Source organism: Salvia miltiorrhiza, chromosome 5 (assembly GCF_028751815.1).
Source record: "Salvia miltiorrhiza cultivar Shanhuang (shh) chromosome 5, IMPLAD_Smil_shh, whole genome shotgun sequence".
NCBI lineage: Eukaryota > Viridiplantae > Streptophyta > Magnoliopsida > Lamiales > Lamiaceae > Salvia > Salvia miltiorrhiza.
Window position 1 is genome coordinate 10,097,711 of NC_080391.1, and position 12,699 is coordinate 10,110,409.

General features: G+C 33.6%; 1 protein-coding gene across 3 annotated transcripts; it reads right to left on the bottom strand.

The window, feature by feature from the left end:
- Positions 1 to 6,844: 6,844 nt before the first annotated feature.
- LOC130985899 (scarecrow-like protein 13) lies at positions 6,845 to 10,295 on the bottom strand. Of its 3 annotated transcripts, none has more exons than XM_057909070.1 (3): positions 10,155 to 10,251; positions 9,051 to 9,126; positions 6,845 to 8,854 (listed from the first exon to the last, which is right to left on the bottom strand). In XM_057909070.1, the coding sequence occupies exon 3, from the start codon at positions 8,704 to 8,706 to the stop codon at positions 7,081 to 7,083; it is 1,626 nt and encodes a 541-aa protein (XP_057765053.1). In that variant the 5' UTR covers positions 8,707 to 8,854; positions 9,051 to 9,126; positions 10,155 to 10,251; the 3' UTR covers positions 6,845 to 7,080. The 3 variants fall into 3 exon arrangements, with proteins under 3 accessions (XP_057765053.1, XP_057765054.1, XP_057765052.1); XM_057909071.1 differs by lacking the exon at positions 10,155 to 10,251 and adding an exon at positions 9,962 to 10,147; XM_057909069.1 differs by lacking the exon at positions 9,051 to 9,126 and having other exon boundaries at positions 10,155 to 10,295.
- Between the last annotated feature and the right edge of the window lie 2,404 nt (positions 10,296 to 12,699).

The following is a 12,699-nucleotide window of genomic DNA, read 5'->3' on the forward strand; positions in this document are numbered from 1 at the left end:
CATAATCGATCTTGTATGGTATTTAATTGGCAGAAATGACATCATTTACGTTAATTGTTCGATTAATCTTTTTTTTTTTGATAAATTTACAATATTAGATAAAGAAATTTACAATATTAGATAAAGAAATTAAATGGTTCCGCCACAGGAGACTCGAACCCAAGACCTTTGGGTTTAGGCATTAACCCCTTACCGCTTGGCCAATACACGCACACATTGTTCGATTAATCATGTCAGCAATAAATTTGACTGAAATTCTAATAAATAACAAAATCAGACTAAATTAATGCCTCACTATTACCATACCAAATTTTGAAGTTGGTACATAAAAATCATACTCATTACGTCTCATTAGTAATGTCCACTACTTTTGAGTACATAGATTAAGAAAAGTATAGTTAGTATATAAAGTGATTTGGTGGAATATATTTAAGAATTATTTTAAGTGAGTTAGTGTATAAAGTGAGTTGAGTCCACTATTAATACTCTCTCTGTCCACGAAAAGATGTCCTAAAAGAGAGTAACACGAGTTTTTAAAAAACTTGTGTTGTTTATTTAGTGAGTAGAGAAAGGAGCCACAAATTAAGAAAAGTGAAAAATAAAATAAAAATAAGATAGTGAGTGGAGAAAGGGGCCCCACAAGTTATTACTTAAAATGGATTAGGACATCTTTTTGTGGATGGACCAAAATGAGAAATTATGATATCTTTTCGGTGGACGGAAGAAGTAACATTTTAAATGGGTATGAGACATTACTAGTGGGGTGTTCCAATATAGTAATTGAGACTTACTAATAGGACAGAGTGAGTATTAAATCAAGAGTTCGGTAATTATTACTCCCTTCGTCCACGAAATGTTGTCCTAAGGGAGGGAGGCTTTAAGAAAATTCGTGTTGCTCATTTAGTTAGTTGAGAAAGGGGTCCACAAATGAAGAAAAATGGAAAAAGTTAATTAAGTTAGTGAGTGGAGAATGAAATACACATGTTAGTGAGTGGAGAAAGGGACCCACAAATTTACTAAAAATAGATTAGGACAACTTGTTATGGACGGATCAAATTAACAAATTAAGATAACATTTCGTGGACGGAGAGAGTACATCAAACTTTAAAATTTGTATATAAAATTACAATTAGATGAAGATCAGTAATTTAATTTATAAATAATGGCCCTAAAAATTCATCTTGAAAATAATTTATATTCCCTTAAGAAGAGTAATATCATTCTCAAGTTATCCTACAGAATCGATTTTGGCAAATTCAAAATTGGAGGTTGAATTTTTGACAACTCACTGTTAACCCAAAATTAGTAAAAACAAGTATGTTCCAGGCAATTGATTAGTTGTTTCGCTGATGATCAGTAATTATTCAAACTTGTTATTTATAACTACCCCCACCCGGATGGAATTGAAATATTTTGATCATTTTTTTTTATCTAATCCCAGAATATAGGACTAGGTTCACGTGCACACGCGTTAACTTCACCAGTCATTAATTGCAGTCAATTATGCAAAAAAAAAAAAAAAATAGAGTTAATTGCATGAAAATACATAAATGTTAGTGACTTTTTCATTTTGCACATGACTTTTGAAATTTATATTTTTAATCATGAACTTTGCATTTGTTTCAATTTTTTCATAAAATTGAGCCCCAACCATTTTGATGCTGAGGTGGTGGCGCCTATGTGGCAGCCGAAAATGTGCCATTTAAACGGCCGAAAACTTGCAGGCAAAACGACGTCGTTTTTTAAAAGCTAAAAAATAGAAAAAACCAAAACTCACTCTCAATCGGCAACCACCACAACATCAGCGCAAGAGCTTGGAATCAGAATCGACAATACTCCTCTCACTCCCAAAACTCAGAGCAATCGCCTATTCCTTCTAATTTCCGGCAAGGTTTCCGTCACACCCATCATCGTCACAACAGGCAAAATTAACATCCCTGCAATGGCAGAGCAAGAGGAAGGAATCGGCCCCTCCGCCCATCATCTTCTTCAAAAAGCAACTGATCCTCAAAGGGCTCCGAGACAGTGAACATCAGATCCTCATTCCACAACGGATTCACACTCCTGCTCTGAGAAATCTTAGTCCTCAAAACCATATTCCCATGTGAAGTGCTCACAAGAATCTCCGGCTGCTGTCGATTTTTTTTGGCAATCTGCAATTCTTGAGCCTCAATCACATTAACCCTAAGATACCAAAGGCAAGGAGATAAGTAAACCTTCGATCTAATTCCAGTGACGCCATCGCCATTAACAATGGAGGCATCCAAATGCCAAGCTTCCGGAAACGCCTCATTGGCCTGCGTCCCCATCCAAATAGCAAACATCAACTCTCTGGCCACCCTCTTGCCCCTCTGATTCTCCAGCCTGTACCATTCCGACGCCAACGGGGCTATCCGTCGGCACCCTTCGAGGAACATCAATGCCGTCAAGCACAATCACCCAATCAAATTGGAATTTTGGGAGAGAGGGTTGTGAGATTGAAGGAGCTAGGGTTTTCAATTTGGGGGTTTTGTTGGGTAGAGGGTCAGAATAGAGAAGGAGAGAGGATGGCGTCGGGCTGGAGAGGCGTTGCATGTGCAGCGGCGGTCCACGACCGTGTACGGCGATGGAGAGAAATAGAGAGAGAGTCCGACGAAGGGAGAAAAGAAAGAAAGAGAGAGAGAAGTAGATAGAGAGAGAGAGAGAGTATTAAAACGACGTCGTTTCCATGCCACGTCGCTTTAATTAATGACGTGTTACATATGCGTGGCATGTTTAAAGACACGTCAGCTTTCCGACTGCCGGACTTCAATTTTATGAAAAAAATGGAACAAATGCAAAATTCATGATTAAAAATGTAAGTTTCAAAAGTCATGTGCAGAATAAAAAAAAGTCACTAAAGTTAATGTATTTTCATGCAATTAACCTTAAAAAATATTCAAAATCCAACATGTAAAAAATATTCAAATCCAACATGTAATCAACGTTGAATAAGTATTGCAAGATCAACAAGGTAAAAAGCGGGCATGTTTGATAGCCATAGATAAAGCAAAATAGATAAATAATCATGTTTTATCTAAGCGTTTGATAGCAATATTGATTAACAAGAAAGCCCGCATTAAGGGAGAGGCCCGCACTTATATCACTGTTCCACTAAGAAAATTAATATCTCCTCCCCCCTGGTATTATTTATCTAGGTATTATTTATCTAAGTTTTATTTATCACCCTTTATCTCATTTTTATATCAAACACACCCTTAAATGAGTTGGTCAACAAATTTAACGAAACACGGCTATCGAATTCCCACACTCCTTACTTATAAAATATGCTTTTAATTATTTTCTTTTGAGTTCAGTGCCAAAAGATACTCATATATTAGGCGATAAAAGCATTAAAGTTCAACAACAATAATGAAAAACTTTCTTCGTCCACTCTTCTTTAGTAAAGTGCACAAAAATAATTTTAAGAAACATGTATATGGTGAGTGAAAAAAAAAAACGTCACGAATGAATTATTTGAGATTTTAAGAAGCATGTCAATATAAAGACATTTTTAGGAGTAAAAATAAAAGACATTTCATGTTCACAACTTTCGTGCTATATTGATCTGAACTTTTATTGAAGTTCAATTAGAAACATACTTTTGTGACATGAAGAAGTTGTAACTCCACGACACGAATGAATTATTTGAGATTTAATTAGTGGATGGTGAATGCAATAATCACGGATTGATGTTTTGTCACTCATCACTTGCATAGATTGTCACTATAAATGATGTTTATAGGTGAATCCCACGTGCCCCTAATGCTTAAATATTGTTCCACATGATCATCTACAGATGTTAAACTAGGAAAATATAAAATCTCTACTTCTCATTTACTCAATGAATTAGCATGGAATTAATTTCCTAGATCGCATTAGGGCCTATAGAAATAAAATCATAGTCTTAAATTTTAATTTATCTCAAATGAGACAAATTGAACATGTTAAATCAATTACCTCAACAAAAAAATGTTGAGTAAATCAATATGAAGTGTGGGGTCGATTGGAAATGATTTTGGGGTGAATGGGCTAAATTGAATTGTGGGCCCACAGATCCAGTATATGATGGTCGAGTGAAAAATAATTGGATTTTAGGAGGCTTATGCAAATAGCCACTTGGATGCAATTGGCGCCGCCTAAGTGAACAGAAAATAGCAAACTCCCCCATTCGGGCTCGCCGACACATTCCAAAAAATAAATGGAAAATGAGAAAACTGAAAGATAATTTAGACACAAATCTCAAAATGTGTTTAGAAAATATTATGTTTGATAAATAATCGCTTATTCGTGCATTGCCACTTTACATATTACCACTTAACAAAATCATAATAACGACGGTAACGTCATCCAGTTTCACTCCAAAATAACTGAATCTTGTTTCATAGTCCATATGAACTTTGCTGCTGTTTGTTAAAACTTACTTTAGTGTCCTATTATTTGTGAAGTTTTCATTATACTCCATCCGTGATCAAAATAAACTAGCATCCAAATTAAACGGTATTTTATAATAAATAAATATAAACATTAAATATAATTAAAATATAAGCAAATGAAAAATATATCTTATAAAAAAATAAAAATAATAATATAATATAATCCAAATCAATTATTCAATAAAAATCATTTATAACTTGCAAACAATTGAAAATTACTTGATAATGAAAATTAGCATTATAAATTATTATTGTAGCTAGAATATTACACATCATATTAAATAAATAAATAAATACACAAACATAAATAAAAAGTAATTTGAAATTTTATATATGTGTGTGTGTGTGTGTGTATATAACTAATTATTGATCTACAAAGTTATATTAAAATTAATACAAAAAATTATTTTTAAAAAAGAGTTATAAAATGAAATAAATATATTTTTCTTCATCTTTATTACATTCTAAACTATTATTATAATAATAAAAAACATTTAAGAGAGTGGAGAGGAAAGAGATAAAATTTGTTTTAAACTTTACAGTACAATAACTTATTCAGTCTAAATATATTTTTTGTGATTTTTAAAAATGAAAAGTTCTAAAATGAATCAATACAATTTATTTCTCCTTAATTTCACTAAAACTATTATAATTAAAAAATACATAAATAAAATCATAAAATTGATATCGAAATAAATTAAAAATTAATTTTAAAAACTTAAAAAAATTATAGTATGTTCAATATTAAGGAAAGAGGAAATATGATAGAGGAAAAAGCTTATATTGAAACTTTAAATAATCATAACTTATTCGTTATAAATTTAATTTTGATTATTTCTACCCCAAATTAAAGATTTTGTCATAATCTTTAATTTTAAATTTATATTGAATATTTTTTTTCATAAATTAAATTTCACAAGTTTCAAGAAGTAAATGGTAGAACAACATTATTTTGGGAGATGATCTTTTCATATGTAAGATATTTACATTGTATATATTTTATTTATGAAAAATTATTCAATATATATTTTAAATTAAAGATCATGAAAAAAAATTATTTGAATATGAACATAATTAAAAATAAATTTAAAAAAAATCAAATTTGAAGATTTTTAGATAAGAATCAAAATAAAAAAGAAAAAGAAAAGAGAGGATAAACGGGTAGGGGAGAGAATAAATTTGATGGTAGGTACATAGTATGTTTATGTAGGGCATGACCAATTTCATAGCCTATTGGAGCATTCCATATCAATATCACCCTACAACCAATAGCAACATCTTGCTTCTCTTCTCTTCTCTATATACATTTTCATTTTCATAGCAATAAGGGGACCACTCATTCATTTGCTTAAGACTATGTTTTTTTTTTTTTTTTGACAAATTTATAATATTAAATAAAGAAATTAAAGAATATGTTTCTTATCTCAATTTTTACCCATTATAGGCACGTCATATGTCGTGCATCAACTGTACATGAATTAAAACTCTAGAGCACATGTTACTTTAATTAGCTCTACATCAAGTAATAGGGCATTAATTTGAGCAATTCTTCAACTGTTTTCTTGCGTACTTGACCTAATCTAAAAAATTCTACAACATGCTGCTCTGCCTCATATTCTCACGGTTAACCTATTCCTTTGTCTCATCTTCTTCACATTTACCACCATCCTACCTCTACCACTATCATCTCAGTTGGAAGTAATTGAGGAGTGAGTTTAGGGAGCTCCAAAACAACCATCATCAACAAAAAAATCTATTTCATTATCACCAAATACAACTTGTCTTCAAACTCATGGTCAAGATCCTTAACACATACTACTACTATTTTATTTGGATTTGAGAACCTAATTTGGAGACATACTTTGCAATTCCATCAAAAATCATTTTACTCACATCCTCACTAAACACGTCTGTACTGTGACCATCCCACAACCATTGCTTCATGTCATGTTTCACCAATATGACGCAAAAATCCTCTAAAAAAAATTACACATAATTACTCCCAACGTTTTTTTTTTTTTGACAAAAAAATTAAACAGAAAATTCGTCCAGAAGGGGCAGTTGGACTTTAAACCCAGAAAAAGTCGTATACAATATACGGAGTATATTGTCATAAACCCAAACAAAAATACTATAAACATGAGCATGCTGCCTATACAAATCTATACTGTTGATACAAATTGTTGAGATTATAACCGGAGCAACACTTACCAAAATATAGAGTTTCAAAACTTAGCTCGGATAGCATTCGTTTAAATTTATATAAGTGATTTTTCACTTGGGAGTTGCAACCTTCCATTAATAGCAACAAAGATTAAATTGCTGATTTTCCCTAGTGATACAAATGACACATGAATTTGCATAAGTGTACAACAAAGTAGAACGGAGTCTGAAAATAAAACCGAAACACCAGCAGAAAGAAAAATTCTAGCAAAGAATGTGAAGTTTTAGAATCACGTGTGACAACTGATGCCTATCATCAGCTACGCAGATTAAAACTCAGTTCCTCTTACTACTACACAAACGCCACAGAAGAAAGAAAAGACACTGGATTTCACTTTACACGTAGAGTTAACTCTAATTTAAACCTACCAAGTATTATTATAATTTCTTCACATTGGGATAATCATCTCCATGCAGAACTTGTAGCTAAAGCTCTATTCTTCCATCCAAGATACAGAGCACCATTGCCACCCTCCGCTATTCTGTAATTTGAGCTATATTCTTTCAACATGTCCCTCACAGAATTACTAACCGATGGGCTGAGTCGGAGTTGGGAGAAGCCCGCCATTTCGAGTCTCATTCTCCACTTACCAAAGAGCTCATGCCTTTCCACCCTCTCAATCCCCTCGCATGCTATTATGTTGACCACGTCCTTTGCCACGCAGTGCTCCTCTGCACTAATCCGTTGTCTGTCATCCCTCGGGCGTCCTGCATCAATAGACTCAAACATTGCTGTATAGTAGTCTAGGGTTTCACAGAATCGTTGAGCGAAAGTAGAGGTATTAGTGTTGGATTCTTGCTCAACAAGGGTCACAATCTTGGGTGACAAGCTCTTCATTAGTCTGAGGAGTCGGTCGCGATGATTCGCAGTGCTCACACTCTCATCCGGCATGTGGTGCAGTATGTAGGGAAAATTCACAGCCAAAGCTTCCCCGTGCCGAACTTTAAGATGCTCCAGTTGGACCTGGCACCCGGACATAGCCGCACCATTAAATTCAAATGGCACTCCACATGACTCAGCCAGTTGTGCTAGTTTCTGACCAACTAACTCGAGTCCTCCGCCCCGAGCATGAGCTGATTGTGAATCATCAACACCGGTGATGCGAATAAATGGGGGCCCACCAGCCCGACGTGAAAGAGCTTGAATCAAGGAGATCCACTGACTACCTTGTGCAATCTGAAAATCAATTATGTGGATCCTGCTTTCATTTTCCATGGCTTCCCCAATGATAACATTTGATGACATGTAAGCAAACTTGTAGTACGGGCAGATTTGATAGAGCACGCCCATGTAAGACATCATTTCTGAACTCGTCGGCTCTTTGCACTTCAACTTTTTGTAAATTATGCTTCCAGATGATAACAGCCTAGCCCTGAGTCCTTCCAACATGTATGCACCTAATCTTTGGGCAGGCTCACCAGACACTGAAACTTTCTTCTCCAATATATCCATCAAAGCTTCTGCAGCTGATATGGCCACCTGCCTGTCTGACATAGATATGGTATCAGCTTCTGATACTATTTCAGCACAGGCAACAAGCAATTGGTTCAGGTCCATGTGAGGGGCCATTTCCAAGATTTTGTTGTATCTTGTGAAGGGAGAAGGTTGAGTAACTACACCATTGAAGGTTCCACTATCATCTGTATCAGATTCAGGACCCAGAAGTTCATTCCTCAATACCCACAGTGCATGCAGCAACTTGTTCTCATCATCAACCCCAGAAGACCCACTCAGAGGTGAACCGTAAGTATTATCAGATGGCTGATAGAGATCGGATGCATACGATTGAGAGCCCTGGGGAGAAAATGGACTTCTACTGGAAGAGACACTTACAGCTGAAGGTGAACTGTATGTAGCATAATCAGTCGCTGGAGTTGATTCCAGAGTGAAGAACTGATCAGGGCAAGTTTGAAAAGAAACTTCAGTTCCCTGGCTTCGGCTACCAGTTGAACTTCCGTATGGGTCAACCTGCTGCATAGGCTGATTGTAAAAGCTTTGGAAAGAGGCAGATGTTTGGGATGTTTGCATCTGAAGAAAAACTACAACCAACTTCAGTTAAGTTCTGACAACTCGAGACGTCCTGTGTGGTATTCTTGGACAGAGGATACACTGATACGAACAGGCTACGTCATTCACGTCTAATGGGCATCTGCACCTTAATTTATAGCAAGAATTCCTGTGGAAACAAAAGGAAATAACATATCCAAATCAGCTACATTCACTCAAAACCTTGAAACCTTGATGGAGAGAGAACATGAAAACCATAAATTTTGCCAATAGAAAGGACAAATAGGTCAATGTATTCCACCAGAAGAAGTTCTTGATTCAACTTAGACAATACATTTTTTAAGCCTTGCACCAATCACACTCACCAATTATAAATTTTTAGCATAGAAATTCAGTATCTAATGAGAAGATTCCTCAAAGCCTTAGTAAGATTATTAGAGCCTGTAATGAAACAAGCAAATATGATTATAATCAAAACACTAAAATACATCACAGTCAGCTTGGTAGAAGAAAGATCTAAGCAAAGGAAAACCAAATAAAAACTGGAGTTCTTTTAATAACTTGGCATCAGTATTCCGTTTCTTATTGTGGGAGAAAAATATAAGCATTTAATCCTACAGCTACTCTATTTATTTGCTAGTACTAAGTACCAACATAGTTAAGCTTTCAACTAAATACCACAAAAGAAGATGCACAACTAGCAATTATAAAAAGCAAAACCCCAATAATTCCCTGCTTAATTTGCCACTTTGACCTTAACCACGAACCATGAACTACCAAATAGACAGTCAATCAGGAACTAGTTTTCAGCGGACATATAAAGCAAGTTATCTGCAGCCTAAAACTCAACCCGAATTTCGGAACAAATAAATTAACTTATTGGAAAAATCTGAATAAATTCAGAATCAACTATAATGCACTCTTAAGCTCAAAGGTAAATCGTCCAAGAAGAATAAAAATAAAGAAAAAGAAAGAAAGAAAAGAATCCAACAGTGTATTTCCGATTAGCCTTATGTTGTGGATTCCAAGAAATGAAACTAAGAGAACAAATAAAAAAACTACTGCACAAATCAGAACATATTCCAAATAGATGAAGTTTCCTGTTAAGCTCACGGACAGATCTTCTAAGAACAAGAATAAAAATCTAAAATTGTATAGTTTCGGTTGTTTTCTGGTTTACACTATTCTAACAAAAAAGAAGAGAAAAGAGTAGCAAGCAACTCATGATCTGAAACTTAGACATAATTGCAGAAAGGCAAAATTAAAATTAACATACAGAAAATATATAGAAGCTAGAACATGAAACCCCAAATCTCAAATTTCGATCCTCAATCCTCACAAAGTTCATAAATCACAAATATACAGTCCGAAATCAGACAAACATTTATTGAAGATACAGAAGCAAAAAACAAGGAACAAGCTCATCGGAAAAGAAAAAAAAAAGACAAGGTTGTATTCAAATTACATACGGAAACTGTAGGCCGTAGAAAAATTTGAGCTGGAATTGTCCTGGCCTGGGCGAGGGAGGAAGTTCTATTTCTGTTTTTTGGCTTTGAGCAGAAATGAAGAATAAAAAGGAGATTAAAGTAAGATTGATTATATAGTTGGAAAACAATCAAGATGCCCTGCACTCCTTAAGTTATTACGCAAATGCCACTAGCAGCGTGTAGATCCGCCCGCGCTGATAGTTACATCACGTGCGTGTGTGCATCGTCATCTGATAGTATTTTTACATCATGTGTATTTTTTTACTCTCCTATTCCTTCTCTAAAATCGAGTTCATGTTTTTACTCAAGAAATAAAAGTAGTAAATTTAATTGTATTGCGCCAAACTTGACTATATAAACAAATTTCAAAGGCAACTAATGATATGTTTATCCACTTGTTGCATTGGCCTTTTGTATTCACCAGTATGGGTTAAAGGAAATAGAAAAATCGCAACAATAATAAGTCAAATATGCGGATAATTATATATTTAGGTGCTTGGATTGTAACGTAACGGTTTCCAATCCGTAATTGTGACCATTTTTGTATAGTGTTAAACTGTGAATGGTGTAAAATATTTATCGAGGATAATGATAATTAATAATTATTTATTTTATATTATTTTAATAATATTTAATTAATTTTAACTTTTTTTAATATAACTACCTTGATTTTGTTTCTTGACATACAATTTTGTACTATCATTTTCAAGATCTAACGTTTTACTCGAAGGAATAGATGGTCCAAATGGATCCGTTGTCACCATCCATCATGTTTGTTCATGGATCCGTTGCATATGTGCGCAACACGAATTATATGAAATATTTCATTCGTTCCCCGAATAACTTCTAGACTCGAATTTTAAGATAAAGTTTTTGAGTATATTGAAATTATTGAAAAAGTGTTACAATTAGTATTGAAAGTATTGAAACAGTGTTATAATTAATATTCAAAATGATGAAAAGATTAAAATCAAGAACAAATGAAATTTTATTAGTGGTGCGGTAGTGTCCGAAAATGAATATGAAGTTATTTGGGAAACAACCCAAAAAAGAAAAAAATAAGTTATTTGGGGGACGGAGGGAATATGTCATTTCGGACTGTTCGATGATATTTACGCTGACATATATTATCCAGTCTTCCAGGTGATGTCGAGACAATCATTGAAACGAATGGTATGAATTAATAGAAAAATAAATAAAAAATTAATTTTATTCATTTTTATCTATCAAGACTAATTCTTTAAGGATATGTTCTCTTTAGTTGTAATTTCACCATTTAAATCATTCATTTCTTTTCTCTCATTTCTTATTTGACCCTTATTCATTCTTCATTTTAACTGTAAATGAGAGATAATATTATCCCTCCAAAAATGGTGTGATAATATTATCCATTATTTGTAGTGAAAAAGATGAACGAGTAAGGATCAAGTAGAAAATGAGGGAAAATAAAAGAATGATTTAAAAAGTGAAATTTTAATTATCTCTCATTTTGTTGTGATAAATTTACAATCAAAGATAATAAACTACAAAGAAAAAAATCAGAAATAAAATCCTAACTTTGGAAGCATGAGTTGGTGAGCTAGAAGACAAAAAAAACGTAACAAACCGGAGATGATCCGGACAACGCGGACCGTTGAAAACCAATGGGCAGTCTATTCCGTACACGATGGCATTGCCCGTAATTAAATACAAAAACTAAGGGTCTTTGATTTAGAGCTGTGTTTTTAAATAATTTTGGATTTTGGATTTGCGGCGTCGTTTTGACAGCCTTGTTCCCAGAAGCAACATTAATTTCAACATATGTTTGTTTTGGAGAGAGTCGAATAAATAATTTTATTCTTCCAATGGTGCATTTTTGCATTTCCTTTTAGTATTATTATACTACTATATAACGCGCAACACGGCAGAAGTAACGGAGTAGCTGCTGCCTTAATTTCACTCCCACCGTCAGATCATGCGATTTTTTTCTACCTACACTTTTCCAGGATTAATTTATCCTTATAATTCTTCTATAGAACGAAGACTTTTCATTTGATTAGAATTTAGTGCTCGTTTGGTTCAAGCAGGGGAATGGAAAGAGAATGGAATCAAATAGATGCGTGGAATGGTAATAATAATCATTATTTTTATTGAATGTTTGGTTTAATAATGGAAATGAATCATTAGTAAGGGATTCTTATTTCCCTTCTATTTTGAGTGGTAATAAATTGGGTGATTGGGTTACCCTTAAGTAAGGGTAATGGTTGACTCATTCCCAAACCAAACAATGAGTAATTGATTCAATTAATTGATTCTCTTTCCAACCTCTAAAAACACTCAACCAAACGTGGGCTTAGTATGATATTCTTTCGAATCCAGTGTGACATGTAATGAATGAAGTAAATGTAAAAAGGTTGTTTTATAAGATTAAGGACATATTATATTTGATTGTAAATTTATCACGATAAAAATAAATAAATTATATTTTTAAATTTTTTCTTTATTTTTTTCTCATTTTTTACAAAAAAAAGAATTTCATCATTTCCCA

Excerpts from the sequence above, each read along its gene's own strand:
- LOC130985899 (XM_057909069.1), bottom strand. The coding sequence starts at position 8,706 with ATGCAAACATCCCAAACATCTGCCTCTTTCCAAAGCTTTTACAATCAG.